Below are 20951 nucleotides of genomic sequence, written 5' to 3'. Positions count from 1 at the left end.
ACCTAAGCTTAGTTTCTCCAGGAATCCCGAACAGCAGGGCATCACTTTCCCCAGCTGGTGGCTTGATGTTTACTTGCAGTTTACTCACAGAGCCTGAGCCAGGTCCAGCTGCCACTTACACTAGTGTGTAACACACAGGGGCGGGGCTGGCCTTGCCGGGCCAGGTCCTACACTAAACAAGCCAGCTTCAGCTCCAAAGCAAGGGTGGAATGTTGCTAGTAAGTGGATTGCTCTACCCGCCACCCACTTCTCCACTCGCTGCTGCCTCATTCCAGTAAGCTGCATAGCCCAGCAGGAAAGAATCAGATGAGTTAGTGATCTGAGAACCCAAATCAGAACACAGCCCTAGCCCAGTACAGAGCATCCCTCATATAGCCCATGTTACAAAAGGGGGAGCTGCCCACATGTGCTCAAGCCTGCACCCTCTCACACCTCCCTGCACAAACCCACCCAGCACCCCTGGCCCTTTCTAGAAAGAGATGAGCCAGAGAACACACAGATGTTAGATTTTATTTAGTTGAGGGGAAAAGTGTTCCACTTCACTCCCCCTCATATGGCTGAGCCCTGAGCCCAGCCATAAACAGCTCATTAATACCATTATCTCCTAAATAATATGAACAGTCCAGAGAAGAGAAATCCCTTCCCATCTCAGAGCAGAAGAAGCACCAGGCCATAGCACCAGCCTTTGCCATCCTCTCCCTCAGGCAGGGAGTAGCTGGAGAGGCTGCCACTGCTTTGCTCCAAGACAATTTTAATAGTTAAAATCTAAGCATCAGTGCATATTTCAGAGCCCAGTGAGCAGGATCTGGAGGAGGTGCACAGGGGATAGGAGAGAACTGTAGGAAGGCAAGGCAGGCAGATGTTTAGATCCTACAGCTGTACAAGTTAAATTCGGGTGTCTGCACTGTACAATGAACAACCACAGGAAGGAGGGTGGGTAAGACCTGCTGAGCCTTTTAAGTCAGATGGCTAGAGCTTTCCCCGCTCCAGTGAATCTCCCCATCACTGTAGGACCTAGGCACCAAACACACATTAGAATGTGAGAGGGAAACAGTCACTGCCCTACTAGGAAATTAGGTCCAACCTGCAACCACTGTGCTGCTACACCTTGCAGGTTGACAGACTCATAGGGGAGTCTGCACAGGTGAGGACCATCCATAGGTATTCCTCTGCCAGCAAGTACTCAGGGGGGGAAAAAACCCAAACAACTGCATTGAACCATAATTTAATTCTCATGTTAAAATTAGGGGAGAATTCAGCAAAATGAAGAGATCCTGCCCTTCAGTAGTACAGCGTGAAGGAACTCAACCTGGGGAAGCTCCAGGTAGGTGTGCTGCACACAGAGGTTCAGCATACTCTGCACTATGCTCCTGGTTGGTGCCATGCCCCTGCTACTTGGATATCAAAGCAGCATTGTTGGGAGGGAAAGGAAAGGGGAATGCCCTTTGCTTCTTCTACCCACAGAGAGAGTTACTCAGCTAAAGCGACTTCAAAAAGGAAAAGGCCCAGAACCACTGTGCTGGGAGGAACAGAGTCCAGCTTGTGCTGTTCCATCTCTGTATGCACAGAACAAGTGGAACCAGAGAGGGGGCTGGGGCATGAAGTTCAAGCATAAGTCAGTGCAAACCAGTCTAGGAGGCCCGGCACACCTGGAGGACTTGGCCTTGGGTAGAGCTATGCTGGCTGAATTACTCTGAGTGGAAGTTGGGCCAGTAGAACAAATGGCTACTGCCTCCATTTCCACACAGAATTTTAGTTTTCATTTGTAAGAGTGTTGAGCCCATTTTTCATTGCGAAGTGCCTTCATCCCAGTCCTCAAGGACCCCTTCTAGGGGAGACCTGTGGGTATTAACATAGTTGACACTTCCTGGTGGGGAGCAGAGAATCATCAAAAGGCAAGGTGCTTTGACACTAGACATTATACAATTCCTCTCTGTGCCCCAGTCCACCTCACCCCCCCACGAGGCTCTGATCTGTTCCTCAAGCAAAGCAAGCACAGCCTAGGGTTGCCAACCGTCCAATACTGTCCTGGAGTCTCCAGAAATTAAAGATTAGTCTTTAATTAAAGATAATGTCATGTGATGAAAACTCCAGGAACATGTCCAACCAAAACTGGTATCCCTATCACAGCCTCAGCTTAGCTGGAAGAAGCTGAACAAGAGGTGCGCCTGGGAAACAAGACATCGTGGGTTTTTACACCTAGCCTGTAGATACCTCTGCAATGCTCAGCTTCCTGTGGAGTCCAGGCCTAAGCCTGGCCTCCTGATGTAACAAGATTAAGTTCTTGTTTTGCTGGGGTTATTCTATCTATGCTGATTTACGGAAACATCAGCAAGTGTGACTTAATTTACAGAAGGGAGATGGCTCCCACTTACTAGGCTACCAAAACAGATTCCTGCAGGTCCTACGAAACCCCAATGTTATTTTCACAACAACATTTACTGCTATTTCCCACTGCTCCTGTCATGTGGTGACTGAATAGAGCTTCCCTCCCCAGCCATACTAGCCTGTGTATGGAGAAGGGGTGACAGCACTGAGCAAGACACATGAGGGTCATTTCCTTGTGGACCTGATGACAGGGCAAGTGGGAACTCTCTAAACAGAGTCACTTACTGAGACAACAAGCTATGGGCCAGTGCGGGCTGGAGCTACCTGCACCTCCTGTCTCACAGCAATGTGGGGTTTCTGAGACAAGGCCTCCCACCCTAGCGGCAGGTGGTTTGGTTTGAGGGCTTATTAGTTTCTAATACAGATGAGACTCCAGAGCTATTTGGAAAGGATGTTGGGCATAGGCATCTCCTCATCCTCTTCTGTTTCTGTTGACTTCACCCACCCCGCTCCAGACAAACTAAAACAGAATCCTGCAGCATAACTCCAAGCAACTCAAGGTGAGACTGGTGCCTCTCGCTGGCATTTGTCTGAGCTGCAGTCCCTGGGTCATCAATATGAGCCATAGCGATCCTGAGGAAGGAAACACACCTTAAGTCACTGTCCCAACCACTCACATTATGAGGAGACGGATGGAGATAGGGACACCCTGAGATGTTTAACATTCCTAGGGACTTGAGAGACAGACCAGCACGGAGCTAATTACAAACATTTGGGATGCCAGCCCAAAGGACAGGTCAGAGGAAAGCAGCCCCACCCTGAAGGGCTCTGCCCAGGGATGCACTATGTGGGGACGGCAACCTTAGGGCTATAAAGGGTTGTCTTCATCAGCACAAGAAGGTGCTCTGAAATCAGCCCCAAAACGGATTACTACAGTGGCATGGAATGGTCTCAGCTACTGGAGGGCAGTTGTCATTAACTGTAGCATGAAAATGCCTGCACAGGAACTGATCCCTGCAAACCCACTATGCATGCGCACAGCCCAAGCAGGGGACAAGGGAAGGCAGCTCCCTACAGATGAGGCAAGACCTAGGAGGCTGAAATCCATAGGGTGCAAATTCAACTAATTTACCCTGCTGTTCATTTGAACATACCCAGTCGGTAGGACACTCAGATCCCAACCCCTGGCCACAGTGAGGAACCCCCTGCCTCACCTGGAGAGAGTTCATCACACCGTTGGCTAGAACGGCCATCTTGCCAGCAACAGATTTTACTCCTTGCTTGAACTGGGTGATGTCAGCTGCAGGCAGCACGTTCCCAATTGACACACCACCTGCCAAGAGCCAGCAAAAGGGGTGGGTTGGGGCCTGAGGGCAAGAATAGCCCCCTCCCAGCAGGCCCTACTTATTCAGCTCCATAGCAGCCCCTCAACCATGAACCTTCTAGGCTTAGATCCAGGAGTCTGCCATTGTCTGCCCGCTCCCCTCCCTTCGCTAGGTACTAACAAACCTGCTGAGTGCGTGTTCTTAGCCTCCCCAAAGAGGTCTGCGGAGCTGATGGCACTGCTGCCAGAGAGCTGCTGCAATCGAGACCTGGCTTCATACTGCATCAAGGAGAAAGCAGAAGACTCAGACTCAGCTACAACAAAAAGGGATAAAACCAGGGCTTGAGACAGGATGGGAGAGGGTCAGGCCAGGGGACAAGTACCAGTCCAAGTACAGCAGGAAAGGCAGGTGCGGGGGTAAGTGTGGCACTTACCTCAGCATCTGCTTCCCGTCCAAAGAACATATCTGAGGAGATGGCTTTGGCCCCGGCAAACTTCTGCCGAGCTTCATTTGATTCCACTGCAGATGTCCTGCTCTCTGCCTCCCTCCTGTTGGTGGGTCTGAGGGAGACGAGACAGGAGAGAGACCTCACTAAACCTTTGTGCTCACAGCAAGGAAGGCAACTTATCAGCTCCACTCCGCTGACACCCACATTGCTCAAAGCAAACCTACAAAGCCACAGGCAAGAGCCACTGCTGATCCCCCTGCTTCTGGAGGACAGTTTAGCAAAGCTGAGTTTGCCTGGCAGTCATCAGGTCCTGTTGTGATTAGTAGCCATAAACATTTATCCCAATTGTAGCTCAAATATAAAAAGTATGGGTACGTTCATAAATAAATGCCAAAATAACCCATAACTTTCTGCCTGTTTGAAAATAAATCATGGAAAATAGGTTATGTTTTCAATAATGAATGTTATTAAACAACTGCAAGAGAACCATACAGAGAAACTGGATTAGTGCAAACGAAATAGGGCCTGCCGATATGGTTCAAGGACTGTTGAAACCATGGTCGGTAAAAACAGAAGATGTGGATCCCAAAGTTAATGAACTAAAATTGGCATGGTGAACACTAGGCCTGATTGGTGGACAAAATAATGAGAGTGGGGGGAAAAAGAACTATGCCATCAAGTTTTCCCCCTTTTTTGGGGTTCTTGAAAAGAGACTTTGAAAATAAACAAATCGTTCTCCTGTCCCACCTTACATCCCCAGCTTGTCTCGTCTTATCTTCCCTGACCCTCGGACAGAAGGAGCAGACCAAACAGAAAGAATTTCTTTGTAAGAGGAAAGCCATTAGGCTTTGCTCTTGTTCAAGGAACTTTGTTTTTCACCTGTGAGTCCTGAACATCATACCATCGTGACATCCAGTCCGCAGCCCATCAGTGGGACTTCCAGCCTATGCAGTGCTGGCAATTAGGTAAGATCGCGTGCTGCCTGCTTTCCTGGCATGTTTTCTGACCCCTCTTCCTTCCTCCTATTCATTCACATTCACATTTCTCTCTCTCTCTCTCACACATCACATCACATCCTGAAATCAACTGCACTGCATCAGCACAGCAAGAGGGAATAGAAAAAGTGTGTCTGTTAGCACAAAAGAGAAGCAAACAGCCTTTATACCACAGGACAGAGTACAACTAATCCTTTCTTTTTCATCAAAAAAGATTGTTTTGAAAATAAGAGGCTCTGATATTTTGCCTCCAAAAAAAATTTTAATATATTTAATTAAGTTTGTTTTGCAATTCCAGTTTCACTGTAAATGTTTCTGTTATAATTCCTTGGATTTGATCCCTGAACTTTCAACGCCGGAATGAATGCTTTGGGGTGTTTGCCAAGGAATCAAGCACCCTGTAAAAAGAACCCCCAAACTTAAGCATCACTGTTCTAATGATGGACAGTGGAAGTTTATAAAACACCTTTTAGTCTTTTGGTCCTTGAGATCAGTATAAGAGTTCCCATTGTGTCGCCAGGCCATGGGCTTCCCTGTTAGGAGAGTCAAAGGCCAGAGTCCCTTTCACTAAGGAGCCAATGTAGATACTAGGTACTTCCTATCTCAGTGACCTAGCCCAAGGGACTCCTCTGTGTGACACACCAAGGGCTCTATTGTTTTTGGTTGCTGTACCCATGAAGATGAGGTTTCCATAGATCCTGCTCACAGCACGAGGCATGGGAGAGGCTTGTGGGGCTCAGGTTTAAGCCTAGTTCCACCTCACTGCAAGGCCCGCCCCTTGTATCCAGAGTCTGAGCTCCAGCAGCAGCAAGGTGGTGCCCTTTACCTCTCTCCAATGGGCCGGATGCTGGAGATGGTCACTGTGGCCTCCTCCTCCCCTTTGTCAACACCCCAGGAGGAATCCGTTTCCCATCGCGAGCCAAAGGCATCTCCCAGTGAGAAGGGATTATCTTTGTACCTAGGGACCAAGTACATGGGACTCAGCTAGGTCAGCCATAGGAAATCCAGGACTAAGCCAAAGACCACAATGAGGCTCAGCCTTACTTGGGGGGTCCAGATGTGAAACCTCCGGTATCTTCAAACAAGTCCAGCTGGGAGCGAGAAGATTTCACAGCCACTGGTGTCTCCTGCTCAATCACTTGCATCTCGGACAGCATGGAGTGAGAGACAGAACTAACAACAAGGCAAGGAGTCAAGGCTCAAGCTTCAGGAACCCCCAATCAGGGGATGACAGCATCCAAACAACCCTACAGCATCTTGCTTCAACTGGAACTGGCCAACCCTGAGAAGATGAGGGTGCTAAGACTCCCGAGCCAGTAGAGCCTGGCTCCAGCACCCTCCCATGATGCAACTGGACAAATTCATCTCCATCTAGAAGTCTGCTGGACTGAGATACCAAGTGTTATTTCACCTCCCTATAACCCAGTGATGATGCAGGATGGCAAATGCCACCAACAAGGCCCAGGGGTCAGAGACCTATAGGCTTTGAGTAGAGTGCAGGGCCTGCCTCATCCTCTCCAGGGATGGAAGTGATTCCAGACATGGCTCATCACACAGGCATTCTGAATCAAAATTCAAACACTTATCTGTTAAGATGGCAGCAGGCTCCCGCACAAATCTAAGCCAGAGCAAAGCATCCCCAGATAGTCTTTCCTGCAGCAAAGTACCACCCGAAGCAACCCCAAAATAAATACCTTCTGGACACCAATCCCATGCCCAATCTCTCAGCTTGTTCGCGTTTCTTCCCTTCCAGGTTCTGAAGTTTCTTTTCCTCCTTCTTCCGATCGATCTGCAACTCCTGATAGGCCAGTCGCATTGAAGTGACTCTAAGGGAAACAACAGTAGTGGATACAAGGTCACCTCTCCCCCAAGGTGGATACTGTGGAGCGGTGGGGTGTGTGGGGGGGGTGGGGGGAAAAAACGGTAGGTTTATGCAACAAAATGATCAAATTGTAAAATCCTAGCACAGAAAGGGCATGCTGTAGTTTTTTCAGCGTAGCTTGATCTACACTAGGATTTCATATTGTGTTCACTTTCTTATAAGAGACATGTTTTTAATTAGTGTACAAAGTCTATGAGCACAGATAACAGGTCCTGATCCCAGCCCAGTCTTTGGATCAGGCCCAAAAATGGCATTAGTAGTACAGAGCCAGAATCAATGGAGCACCGGGGAACTGCCACACCTACCCACCCAAACCCCTTTCAGAGGCACTGAATCAAATACAGTCACAGCAATGCTGCTTCTGCCTTCCTGGAGGGACAACTCCTACTTCAGATGACCTCCTGCTCCTGCCCAGAGAGCTATCTTGCTGCTTGTTCAGCATCTACAGGCTAAGAATTCTCAGAGTAGAGAGCATCAACCTCATGCCAATTTCAATGCCCTAGCAAACAAGTATTCAGCCCACAACTGTGGCTTCCCCAGTGCTTGACACTCACATGGACTCCTCAGCTTGTTTCCTCGACTCCACCGACTGCTGCTCCCTCAGCTTCTCAGCCACCTGGGCTTGTCGCTCTATCTCACTGAAGCTCTGGCTGCTCACTTTCTGGGCTCCTAGCCCCTTTTTTGCACCCAGCTGGATAAAACAGACCCAGAGTGAGAATTTCTCCCTAAGACGTCCAGAGCCCTTCAGAAATACCCAGCACATCAGGCCTTCAGCTTTTCTGGTTCAGTGCCCCACACCACATAGCAGCAAGCGACTGATGTTTCAGAGGAGAGGGAGAGCACTCATAAAGGGTGAACTGAACTACCTGTGCAGTGCAGTATGGGATTAGCCAGGTGCATTCTGGGCCCAGCCATGGAACTCACAATACAAGGCTTGATAGTTTCACTGCCTTCATCTTAGCAAGGCATTGAATGTGCGGGGGGAGGAAGAACCAGTAGAGCAGAGTCTCATCAACTGGCTAATCACGCAGAATGAAAAAGTTTCATCAGCAGGCATCAGACACCTCAGAAGGAGGGCCAGGTTCAGAGGGAGCCTCAATAAGGGTAGCAAAGTAAAGTGCCAGCGAACAAGCCGGGACCAGCAGAAGGAGAGCAGGGATGCATAAAGTGCAAGGGATAGCCCCCTGTAACAGGGGCTCAGACATACCCCTTTCTTGGCAGTGCCTGGCTTCTTCTTTCCGATGAGGGAAGATTTTAGTTCTGGAACAGGAAGGAAGGAGTGAGTGAGCAGGAGTGAAAGCACTCAACAAGCTAGGATTAGTACATAATAGCCCGGGCAGCAGCCCACATACAAAAATCCATAGCCTAGCTGCAACAAAGTCCAGGGCACATCATGCAGTTTCACAGCACAGCCCAGGTGGCTCCACCCAGCCAAGAATGAAGCAATGAGACCACCATGAAGAGTGAGAAGCTCCAGGCACACAGGCTGGGCCTGGATGGAAGGCATGTCACTCTGAGAGAAGTTCTGGCTGCACCAGTAAGTGACATGTCATGCAGCTGGTGTCCTGTATTTGGTGGTGAAGGTGGGGTCAATGGACAAAGACTCGATCTGTCTGTTGGGAGAGCTCCAGCAGTGTCTCAGAAAGGAAAGGGAGAGGTGGGCGGAAGAGGGGTCGGTCCTCACCACAGATGCCTCTAGGAAGAGTCATCCAGAAAGCCAGAAGAGTCCAAGCAACAGGAAGCATAGCTGTGCCCCTGGCTGCATGGAGACATCTGGAGAGGGCACTGACCCACTGTGCCCGGGGAGGCTAGTTGGGTCCTAAAGCCTAGCGGGGCAGAGAGGCAGCCAGCAGCTTCCCTCACACACTTCTTTCCACCTGGAATCTGCCACTTCGGAGGCAGAAATTTGGATGTACTCTGCTGCCCAGGAATCCAACGTTAGGGCTGAAGGCAGAATCAAAGAAGAGGGCAGGCAGAGGTGCCACAAGCAGCCAGTGCAGGCTATTTGTTAGCCAGTTACCTCTGGCAGGAGCAGACCCTTGTGCAGAAAGACACATGGACACGTCTGAGTGAGAGAAACAAACACGGGGAATTAAAGGTTTACTCTTGGACTAAGGTTTACATCAGGCCTGGTCACAGTGCGGCCAGGAGCACACACTTCCTAATAGGGAAATGCAGGCTATGGCCACACACTACAGAGCCAGATGGAGGACAGTATTATGAGACCTGCCGCCCGTCAGCCACACCTCCATACTGAAGAGGAGGCTGAAGTGAGCTGATTGTATGCCAGTTATATGCTGTCACTGGGTTCCTAGAAAGTTATGAGTGTCTCTTGGGCAGTCAAGCTCTAGTCATCTGTGCTAAACCCTACAATTGGAGCAAACTGTTGGGAATGAGATGCATGTTTAAATTTGGAAGGGGAGGGTGAATGGGGCAGGAAGTCTCCAGTTCATAGAGTGGAATCAATGGCTGCAGAGTCTGGCCCTCTGGGTAACTTAATGAGCGCCAAGAGCACAATGTGATTGGAAAGCCAACAACAGATCCCTAAGGGCAGACTCCACAGGAGGATAAATTCCTATTATAGAACTAAGAATGGGCTCAAGCCAGTTCCAGCTCTACTGATCTCACTACAGAAAACCTGCACAGACAGCTACTGTGCCAGGCCCAGAGCCAGCTAGAGCCAAACAAGAATGACTCACTCCCAGGGACAGGGTAACAGGGAGAGGACAAACCAGAAGACTCTCTCACTTACCCAGAGGAGCTTTAGGAGAAATACTCAACAGGTCAATAGATGGGCCTTGGTTGGACTCTATGGAGACAAGATGAGCAGTCAGACTATAGTGAGGAAAGAAGATTACAGATTTACACCCTCTCCCGCCTGACAGGGGGCTCACAGTACCCCTATCCTAACAGATGCATTCCAGATGTTTCTAAGAAAGCTGCAACATCTGCAGAGCAGATGACTCTTCACAGCAGCTGACATAGGGTCTTCATTCAGCAAGTTACTCCTTCTAAAATTTCTTCATTAAGCGAGTCAAGAAACCATGGAGCGCCAGCTTACAGGGAAATATATGAAGCTCTTTCAAAGAGCAGCACTTCTTCCAAATCCCTTCCCTCCCTGCAACATCTACCTGGAAACAGAATCTCTGTAACTCTGTGTTCACCTGCTCCTGCTCCATGCACCCCATATGCAGACCCCATCTATTGCGAGGGACAGTGAAGAAGGCTGCAGTAGAAATAATTCTGAGATCTGCACATGGGCACGAAGAAAAAATGTCAGGCAAACCCAAAGTCATAAAGATCCTGTTTCCATGCACATGCTGCAAGGAGAGCGAAGAACTGCATAATCTCTCTGATCTGGGAGCAGAATGGGTTTCCCAGACAGATCCATTTCACCAGAACTCCAAAACAATGTTGCATGGAACCTCCACTCATTGCCCATGCAGGGAGCAAGGGAGAATCTAAGCCTTTTCAACCCCAGCCCAGTGAGATTCTTTGCTGGAAGAGAAGTTGTTTAGCAGTGAACTCACGTGGCATCTCGCCGGTTTCCAATGGCTTTGCTGCGCTCTCAGACTCCAGTGAGGACAATGCTAGATTCTGAGCAGCTTCTGCCACATCCCAGGTACTGGAAAGCTTAAAGGTTGAAACATGGTACAATGAGTCTCAAAGGGATAAATGACCCAGTACAGTTACCAATCCCACCCCAGGTGAATAGTGACTCCACCCAGTTATAGATCAAAAGAGGATAACATGTACCCATGCACATATCATAGTTTCTCCAGAGACAGTGGTGACGTTAGGGGCCAGTCAGCATTTCCTCAGGAGTTCCAAGAAATCACCAGTGAGGGAGAATGGAGCTGAGCTGGATGCAGTGGGGTTGGAGAGACAAGAGGTCTCATTCAAGAGATAGATAAACCAGGGATGCCATCACAATTTAGACTGAGATGAAGGACTGCCCATATTTCAGGGGATAACCCCCACCTGGCTCCCCGAGGGAGGGTAGAAGACTCGTCTATGCTGATTATCCTACATTCCTTCAGGTCTGTTCCCATTTTACTCCACCCACTATGAGCAGTGACCCAAATCTAACAGACCTGGGCCTCCAAACAGCAGGGATGATTTGTACACAAGCTCCTGCTGGCTACCTGTACTTGGCATAACAGTCTAAAAAAGAGTCTACGTAATAAAGGGGTAGCCAAAACAAGGCCTATAGGCCAAAAGGAGCTGATAGAGTTCCCTAGTGGTGCACCTACAATGCAGAGTGGCAGCAGGCAGGGGTTCCAGTCTGCAATACTCCACTCCTGAACCATGCTGTAGGTTGGGAACTGCAGTCTTCACAGGCTGCAGCTCCATATTTTTACTGAGGCCAGTTGCAATCAGCCTTTTTCATACAAACTAGGTGTGAAAGCAGGCTCCTGGCAAGTTGACAAAGCAGCTTTCAACAGGGACAGTGATATCTAGCTGATCTGTCTCACCTGTGTGTGCTCCATGAAGAAGTCAGCATCGTTCTTCTCTGGTGAATGGCCTGGGGTTCCACTCAGTCCATCTACCAGGAGCTGAAAGGAAGATCACATCACATATGACTCAGCAATCAGCATCATGCTTCTTTCCCACTGTGGTACAGGCTGGTCAGCACTTACACTGGTGCCATACTTGGCCATGGCAGCACTCGCCAGCTGCCGGATCTTCTCCCTGTACATCTGGGCAGCTCTGCTATTATACTTGGCATTGGCATCTGTGGTGGTGCAGCCATGTTGGCGGAAGAAGGCAGTCTGAGGAAAAGGGGATAATCAGTCTACAGACAGCCAAGTCAAACTCCCACAAGCATCAGACATCAGTAACCAACTTGAGAGCAGCAGTAACAAGAGCAGGGAACTTCCCAGAGAATGAGGGGTGTAGGGGGAGTTAAGTGCTTTTCCCTAGAAATATACCAGCTACTGTTCAACTCCGCCTTCACCTGGATCCTGCTCTTCCAGGATCCAGAGATTCAAGAACCCACTACCAGCCCTTCCCAGGGAGGAGTGCTTCTGAATCACAGCATGGGGCAGGGCTTCTAGGCTCTTCCTAAGCAGAACTCCCTTATCTTTAAAAAAACCCTTCAGATCTCATGTAAGGGAGATCTAGGAAAATGATAGACCTATATATCAGGAGTCTAATCTCCACCAGGGTTACTGTTCTGACCCCTTAAGTGGAGATGGAAAATGAAAGTGCCTCTCTTCTCCTGCAGGTATCCAGAGAGAGTGAGAGGAGAATGGTACCCAAGCACCAAGAAAGCCATGCCAGGAGGAGCTGGGCACACAGGAAGCAGAGAATGCTCACAGCCGAAAGGGAAATCAAACAAAATGCCTATAGAGGTTCCTCACCGCATTGGCATTGCTGCCCACTTGCATACACCTCAGCTGGAACCAGCTCCAATTTGAATCCAGCTCTGTAGATCTGTACAAGAACAAAATCAGCTATATCAAGAAGGTGTAGGTGTCCTGGATTCAGAAGCATGTTATCAGCCCGCAGAGCCAGAGCCTGACATCTCACTGCAATTTAGTCACACCATTCTGGAGCATGTGGGATATCTGTAGCCTTTCTATTTCACTTCCCACCCAGTAACTGGAGTTAAGAGGAGTTGGTAATGGTCATTGATCTCACTGGTTTGCTCCCCACACTGGATATATAATGCCCATGTAAAAATGTCTCCCAATGGCATTGCACTCAGAGGGAGATCCCAGTCAGCATCTCCTGTTCTCCAGGAATTGATCCTACAACACCACGGAAGACACATATATTCAGCCCACCCCATTATGTTTTAAAGCACAGGGGTGGGCTTACAAGCCATATCAAAGGCACTACTCAAAATAAAAGGGCATTGCATACTTGCAGAAACATTAGTAGTAGAATGAAGAGCGAGATCCACACTCTCATCCTATGCTAGAACAGTATGCAAAGAGACACCAGCTACAGCCCAGGCCCTGATTGGAAGAAAGTCAGGTATCATATAGGTGTGGATCTCACAACAGGGCACTTATTCAACCATCATAACAAATGACTGTTAAGTCCTCCTGAAGGGCAGAGCATACAAGTTTTGGAGAGTGCAATGATAATGCACTGAGCATCTGGACATTAGCCTGGAACCCAGTGAAACAGGTACAAGTTTAGGACACTTGTGTTGGTAATACGTAGGTGCAACAAAAACAGATCTAGGAAGGTTATAAACATGGACAGAAAACAACAAAACAAGACTCTGCTCTGAAAGTGATGCTAATACACATCTGGAGGAGCACATGCTGGAACAGATACTAAATGGAGAGAGAAACCTGGAAAGTAAAAATTCTCAGGGAGACAGTAGATGGCAAGTTTAACAGAAGGGTCACTCACTATAGCAAGCCAAAAAGGTAGCAGAAGTTTCATATCAGTGAGCAGGGAGAGAACAGCTTTCTTCCACGGCTCTGGTGCATGTGCACCTGCGCCTGAAATATTACCTTCTGTTCTGGCATCCAAGTGCCAAAAAGGTAAACCGGATGCGGATCAGAAAAGAGCAATACAGTGATCCAAGGGCTGATGGTCTCAGTTATGACAAAGATGAAGAGCTAAATCTGTCTACTTTAGTTAAGAAATGACTTAAGGAGAGACCAGTCTGTAAACATCCAAAGGGTGTAAACAGCAGAGAGAGTACCAGGAAGAAGTGGGAAAACTTGGACTAATAAATAGTAATTTCTATCACAATCATGCCTAGAGACCCCAATTATAGACCAGGACCCCATTGCACTAGGCACTGTACAGACCCAACAAAAAGACAGTCGCTGTCCTAAGAAGCTTAAATACCATGAGAAACACCAAGATAGCATGACCTGTGAGACTGAGGAACAATCTGTGCAATGGAAAGGTTGGGAGTCCTATCATTTGAGACATGGACAAAACACCAGATAATGGTCAGTGATGACCTACTTTGCGGGGGTTGGTCTGGATAGGTCCAATACATCACCACCTCTTACTCTTCTTCTTCCTTGACATAATGCCATCAAATGGGGTCTGCGCTATGAGCACTCTCCCTCCAAAGTGCCCTGGGAGTTGTGTCCAGTGTCTCAGCCTCTATCACACCACATGCCAATACATCTTCTTCCTTTATGACATCCCTCCACCCGTTAGGCTGGCTTTAATTTGCTGGACTCTTTTATCCACATAGTTGTCAAGACTGGACTTTCCAGGACCAAACCATCTGAGCCTGCATTCCCTCATTCTTTTGTTTATGGGTCTCACTTTGAGTAAGTCTCTCACACATACATTCCTGACATGGCCTTTCTTCCTTACACCACTCATCCACCTCAACATTTGCTTTTCTGTGGAACAGATCATATGCTCATTTTTCTTCTTTGCTGCTCCATACTGAGCACTATACATTAAAACTTGACAGCCTCCATTTTTTTTTTTTTAGATTTTCTCTTTTAATCTTACTGGTATCTCCCTGTCACAAACTACACCACTTATGTCTATCCATTTCAGTCAGGCATTTATCATCTTAGCTCTAATTTCATCCTTCATTTCCCCTCTTACTAATATCGCTGAAAAGGGTGAAGTTCTTTGCTAGTATTCCAGCTCTTACACAGAATACTCCAGATGCTCTTCCCTTGAGGGTAATGCACATAACACATTGGTGCTCTAAGGACTATTTCACTGAGTTTCTTCATATGTTAAAAGAGCTAGGAGCCAAATTCAAAGTGTTACACATTCAGCAAACTATACAGAAAATTGTGCGCTTTTGAGAATAAAGTGCCTCCTGCTTGACAGAAGTCCTCCTGCTAAACAAACCTCAGCTAATTCCAATTATGACAAGGTAAGCAAATGCTATGAGTGAATGCTTCCTTGATCTGCAGATCAAAACATCTCTCCCTTCCCCATAATGCATCCCCACCCCCTTTCAACTCTTGTGCTAAACATACAAACCTGATAAAGCTTAGGTGCACACCCAGTGACCTGTGGACTCCAGAGCAGTCAATGCACAGAAATACGCCATAGGAAATACTGGCCCAGCTTGGATTCTTAGCACCACAGTCAAAGCAGGCCTAAAGGGAAATCAGAGTGAAGAGTAAGGAAGTCACAGAAGGTCTGAGAGGTGGCCCTAGCATCAGGCTGAGGAGCCACAGGGAGGTCTGAGCTGGCTGGGGTTGTATCCCCGTTTCCGCACGAAAGCAGCAGCAGCAGCAGAAGAGCTGGCAAATTAAATGCTAAAATAAAAAGCGCCCCCTGCAGCTGGGCAGCCCCCACCACCCTCTTCCCTCCCCCGCTCCGGCTGTGACGTCCCTGGCCCGCTGGGGCATTTCCAGCGGATCAAAGCCCCGCCCGCCCCCAGCACCACGGTTCAGCTCCCTGGCCACCAGCCACCCGGGAAGCTGCCCCTGCCCTGGCAGAGGGGCCGGGCAGCCCAGGGGAGAAGGGCCTGTCTCGCTGCCAGGCCGCAGACACCCGAGGCCGGGCTGGGGCACAACCCGGGGAGAACCCCGCAAGCCGGCAGGGGCCGAGCCGGGCCCCGCAGCTCCACCGGAAGCAGGAGAGGCAGGAAGCGGCTTCGGGGGCCCAGTCCCGACCGGGAGGACGCAGCCACGGATGGGGCCCGGCCCCGCTCCGGTACCTTATTGGTCGGCGCCGCCCGCAGCCGCTTGAACAGAGTCTGAATCTCCGCCTTGCTCGGCTCCGCCGCCATGGTCTCTCCTTCCCAGAAAAGACCGGGGTGACGGGTCCCCGTCGGGTCCAATCCGCGCAGGCCGGAACTGACGACGGGTCCCTACCGGGGCCAACCACAGCCTCCGCCGCCGCCATGACACCCGGGGCAGAGTAGTCAGGGCGGTGTACGGATTTCGAGCCCCCCCGGGGCTCTGCCGGACGATGCCCAAGGCCTGTTCCGCCATAAACTGTCCGAACCGGGACACCCGGGAGAACCGCGCCCGGGGACTCTCCTTCCACAGGTGGGAGCGGGGCCTCATGCCGCTGGGAGGGGGCTGGTCTCTCTGGGGGCGGGGCTAGTATCGGGGGGCGGGGTCTGGCTTCGGCTCCTGAGGGGAGGGTTAGGGCTAGTTGCCCTATGGTTGTACCCATGGTAGCGTTACCGTGTTTGACCATTCAAAACCGAGGACGCTCTATGGAGGGGCTATTTGCACCAGTATCTACTAACTTGTGTTGTATTAATGTGTTGTTATACTGTTACATCTGCTGTGTGCTACATCAGCAAAGAATCCTGTGGCACCTTATAGACTAACAGACGTTTTGGAGCATGAGCTTTCGTGGGTGAATACCCACTTCCTCAGATGCATGTGCTACATGTTGTCTATATTGAGTATATATAAGAACTAGTGATGTGGCCTCAAAAGTGAGGTTTAATTATTTAAAGTTAGCTGTACTTCTTTATATGTAGTGAGTCCTTTCCTTTCACCAGGTCTTCAGTTTTTTCTCCTCTTGTGTCCACACACACTTCTCTGTAGATCTCATTTTTCTCCGCAGAGGTTGAATGCTTTTTAAGAAGGCATGAAAGTGTTTACAAGAAGTTTGTCTGAAGTTGTACTGTACAAATAGAATTCCTTTCAGACACTCAGCATTCAGTTTGTTGTTCCTTTGTCCACTGGTTTTGCATCAGTGAAAAAATTCACTCTACATTTGCATTGTGAGAAGGAATAGTAAAGAACTGTGCAATCTTTAACTAAATGACACTCAGTGTTTTTGGATTTCCCAAAATATTTGGTCCACTTCTGGTGTGCTAGCAAGTAATTACTGAACTCTTCATCACTGTTGCAATTTTCTGTAAACTTCTTCAGGTTGCTGACCTGATCAAAACACTTCATGTCATCAATTTGCACCCCCTTATCTATCAGGTACTTGATACAAGGTTCCACATCACTCCAATTCGGTGTTTCACTCAGAATAATCCACCTGAAACAAGAGAAGTCTTCCAGGGGTCTAAGGCACTTCTCCAAATACTCTAAGGATCTGCTGTACATATTATCTACTTCAGCGCAGAATTTGTCACACTCTTCATCAATTCCCTTCATGAGCTTTTGTGCCAGTAGTCCCTTAACTTTCAGGGACATTAAGTTGTGAGTCTTGCATTCAAGAAGGATAGTGTGAACCACGTTCAGACTTTTCAGCACTTCCATGACAGAATTGCTTTTCCCTTCGATTTCTTGGATTAAGTTTGGAATACACTCATGAGTGAATGCGTGTGCCAGAGGTAAATCTCACTTAATTCATACTCAAAAAATGTCTTAAGCACTGTGGGTGGTTTGTCCTGTGACAGAAAGAATGACTTCAAGGCCGGAAACATCTGTATCAGCCTTGTAATGCCTGGAAATAATGACAGCCATGGTGTCTTGCTATGAGAAAGCAGCTTTTGGTATTCAACATCAACAAACTCACAGTACTCCTTCAACCACTCAGTTTGGACAGTGTAGATATGAAAGTACTGGTAAATTTAAAAAATAATCAAGTATGAGAGGGTAGCCGTGTTAGTCTGGATCTGTAAAAGCAGCAAAGAATCCTGTGGCACCTTATATGCATCTGAGGAAGTGGGTATTCACCCACGAAAGCTCATGCTCCAAAACGTCTGTTAGTCTATAAGGTGCCACAGGATTCTTTGCTGCTTTTAAAAAATAATGTTCTCAGTGTCAACCTTCTTTCTGCTGCATGGTGAACACAGTTGTTCAAAATGTGTGCTGGGCAACCCACACCAATTAATGTTCGCTTCTGCAACAACTTCTTTAAGATTGCAGACACATTCTTTCCATCTTCATCACGCGGGGTCCTCCAAACATTGTATTGCAGTTGTCACCTGTAAATGCAATACACTTCTCGAAGAAACCATTTTTTTCAAGCGTTTCTTTTACGTAGTGAGCAATCATGTTGTCAGTCTCATTAGGTGTGTTCTGGACCTCAATCAATTTTGATTGCGAACCACCATTCTTCCAGTCAAAATACTGAATAATTACTGGAAATATTTTCACTGAACCATGATTGCTTCCATCTGTAGCAACTCCACAGTAAGCTATGTCATTTTCTTCAAATGTTTTCAGAACAACATCAAGAGAATGCAGTGCAAGCACAGAGATAACAATTGCTTCTGTCTTGGTTCTAGCACTCAAAAATTTCTGTGCTACTTCAGAATCAGGGAATATCTTCTTCAGTGAGACAGATAAGCATCATAATAGCTTTAAGTCAATGGATTGCACAACAGTGTGAAATGCAAAAACACCCTCTGCTGCAGTAACAGCATCCTCTGATTTGCTGCCTGGTTTTACAAAATAATCTGTCAATTTTGTTGATGAGCTCTCTCCTCAAACTGCTTTTTTGTGCTTGTCTGAGTCCACATGAGTTTGTAAATCATTAGCACCTTTATTTTTCACAGAGACCTAAGTACCAGGTCTACATGCCAAGCACTCAGCTTCCCATTCTTCTCTACCACTTTGAAAACACGGGAATTTCATCTTTAGTTCTGCAGAGAATTTACACTTTCGTTTAGGCATTGTGTTTGGGGGTAGTAAAATAAAATATCAAATAAAGAGCTCTTGAGGAAACACTACTGTGCACGGTACAAACTCAGAAAAGACACTGAAATTATTGAGTTGTTGCACTATCACCACTATGGAAAAATGATCATACCTGTCTAGAACCATAGGGCTAGGCACCAACTTTCCCTGGCACCGGTGGATGCTCGTGGCCCCGCACCCCAACTCCACCCCTTCCCTGCCCCTTCTCTGACCCCATCCCAACCCCTTCCCCAAAGTCCGTGCCCCAACTCTGCCCCCTCCCTGCCCCATTGGACCGCTTCCCCAAATCCCAGCCCCGCCTGCTCCCCTGAGTGCACCGTGTTCCCCTTCCTCCCCCCTCCCTCCCAGCCGTGCGAAACAGCTGTTTCATGGTGCAAGCGCTAGAGGCTAGGGGGGAAAAGCGGGTACTCTCTTGAGTGATCAACATTCACTTTCTTTCTCGAATGATCAACTTTTCTTTGGGTAAAAATAATAGTGGCAAAATCGCAGACGTTTTTAGATATTTAAAAATTTCTCCCGGATGGTGATTTAAGAACCAAAAAGCCGGACATGTCCGGGAAAATATGGATGTATGGTAACCCTAACCTATGGCTCTATGGCCAGCAGGACAGTGGGTGCCACGGGGCAGGCCTTGGCATGGGGACTGGGATGGATGGCAGGTGCCATGGGGCAGGCCTGGGCATGGGAACCAGGATGATGTCTGTCGTGTGCCGTGTCTCACACATTCCCATGGTAACATAACAGGACTGAGAAGTTCACCTGTCTCTCTGCAGCTTCCCCAAAGCCCATGAGCTGAGGAAGAGGTGGATGTTGGCTGTGAAGCGCATTGAGCCTGGCTCCAGGAGGCTGTGGATCCCAGGTGCTGGAGCCTGCCTCTGCTCACAGCACTTCACTCAGGATGAGTTTGAGCTTTACGGAGGGCAGAAGCGGCTGAAGGCTGGTGTGATCCCATCTGTGTTCTCCTTTAAGGTACTGTGGAAAGGAGAGGGCCTGGTGGTGATCAGAGCCAGCCACCTTAGAGAGGAGTGTATGTGCATGTAGCCCTTCACAGACCAACATCCAGCAACAGCCCTTGCCCAGACAGCCTCTGGCATAGTGGGCCTTAATGTGAATGAAATCATGGCTATTCCAGGGTCTGGTACCCCCCAGTTAACAGAGTTTCTGCTTTAGCTCATATGGTAGGTGTTTGTGCTTTGGGTACTGATGGTTCTAGGTTCAATCCTGCTGATGATTGCAGTTTGTGGCTACAGCATCTCTCCTTCATATTTGTAAACTAAGTCAGAAATGGCAAAGCCTTAGTAGGTCCCCAACAAATCTGCCCTCTTGCCCAAGGACAGGAGTGTTCCCTGCAGCCTATATAGTCCTCCAGGATGTTGTCCAGTTTTAGAGTAAGTGATGGTATCACTTATTCTGCCTGCCTGGCACCAAAGGCATATAGAGCATGATTATTTCCTCTCTGATCAATGTCATGGTATGAAGAAAAGATGGACTGTATGATATTAAAGGTTAGGACTTCTGGCAGGGCTGGCTTTGGGACATGCAGGGCCCGATTTGAAAGAGCTGCTGCTGAAATGCTGCCAAAGACAGCGGTAGCGATTGAGCTGCCGCCGAAGATACCGGCAATTTGGCGGCAGCTCAATCAGTTGCCACTGTTTCTGGCAGCACTTCGGCAGAAGGTCCTTCCTTACCTTGCGGGGCCCTTGTAGGCGTGGGGCCCGATTCTTGGGAATCGGGCGAATCGGCCTAAAGCCGGCCCTCACTTCTGGCTTCTGTTGCAGATCCTGCTGCTGACTTCTGTGGTACCTTGAGCAAGGTCTGTGAGGCATGGTTTCCCTGTCCGTAACACAGGAAAAGTGATATTTCCCTATGTGCTGGGGATAGAGAGGAAGTATGTGGAGATCCTCAGTTGAATGAGGCTAGAGAAGGACAAAGTATGATGAGAAAGATGTCTCTGAATATGTAGCCCCATACCTCACTGCAAATTCAGACTTGGCCTTCCATCCATTCCCTCCCCTAGGCTGTGCTCACCAATATCACTTCCCCAATACTGTCTCCCAGTGTAGGTCTGTGACTGGACTTATCTGCTCCAGATAAAACTTCTGGTAGTACTCTCCTCGCAGCTTGAGACCCTGATGTTTATTACCCTTTTTTATGAAGCACCAACCAGTCTTCCATCCTCAGCACATTATCCTTTGAGAACTATTTCACAGATCTCTGCATAAGTAAGTAAGAGTGTCATTTTGTTGAGTTTCTTCTCAAACTGTTTTTCATTCTGTCACAAGAGGGCTGACCTCACACTATTACAATGTGTCCCTTCTTCTTGCTGTGGCCATTCATCAATGATTGTGGATGGAGGGGGATGCTCTCTGTTCCATTACTCCTACTGACTCTTCCATTCCACAGGTGGTCTATGTTTAGAGATCAGATTATAATGATGAGGTTATTTAAGAT

General features: G+C 48.3%; 1 protein-coding gene across 2 annotated transcripts; it reads right to left on the bottom strand.

Moving 5' to 3' along the window:
- Window positions 1-491: 491 nt before the first annotated feature.
- Window positions 492-15714, bottom strand: ARFGAP2 (ADP ribosylation factor GTPase activating protein 2). 2 transcript variants are annotated; one of them, XM_030559878.1, is made up of 17 exons: window positions 15599-15714; window positions 14914-15032; window positions 12342-12414; window positions 11619-11750; window positions 11454-11534; window positions 10509-10611; window positions 9731-9787; window positions 8999-9043; window positions 8186-8238; window positions 7533-7669; window positions 6791-6922; window positions 6141-6269; window positions 5923-6054; window positions 4087-4213; window positions 3838-3931; window positions 3543-3661; window positions 492-2961 (listed from the first exon to the last, which is right to left on the bottom strand). In XM_030559878.1, exons 1-17 carry the CDS (start codon window positions 15668-15670, stop codon window positions 2941-2943), a joined length of 1626 nt encoding a protein of 541 aa, XP_030415738.1. In that variant the 5' UTR covers window positions 15671-15714; the 3' UTR covers window positions 492-2940. The 2 variants fall into 2 exon arrangements, with proteins under 2 accessions (XP_030415738.1, XP_030415739.1); XM_030559879.1 differs by lacking the exon at window positions 8999-9043 and having other exon boundaries at window positions 15599-15712.
- Between the last annotated feature and the right edge of the window lie 5237 nt (window positions 15715-20951).

The sequence above is a fragment of the Gopherus evgoodei genome, chromosome 4 (assembly GCF_007399415.2).
Source record: "Gopherus evgoodei ecotype Sinaloan lineage chromosome 4, rGopEvg1_v1.p, whole genome shotgun sequence".
NCBI lineage: Eukaryota > Metazoa > Chordata > Testudines > Testudinidae > Gopherus > Gopherus evgoodei.
The sequence above is the reverse complement of the archived record's forward strand: the minus strand, read 5'-3'. Positions and strand labels throughout refer to the sequence as shown.

Excerpts from the sequence above, each read along its gene's own strand:
- ARFGAP2 (XM_030559878.1), bottom strand. The coding sequence starts at position 15,670 with ATGGCGGCGGAGCCGAGCAAGGCGGAGATTCAGACTCTGTTCAAGCGG. Across the intron at positions 11,535-11,618 it reads TGGCCAAGTATGGCACCAGT|CTCCTGGTAGATGGACTGAG; the intron begins GTAAGTGCTGAC and ends TCTTCCTTTCAG. Across the intron at positions 10,612-11,453 it reads TCTTCATGGAGCACACACAG|CTTTCCAGTACCTGGGATGT; the intron begins GTGAGACAGATC and ends TCAACCTTTAAG.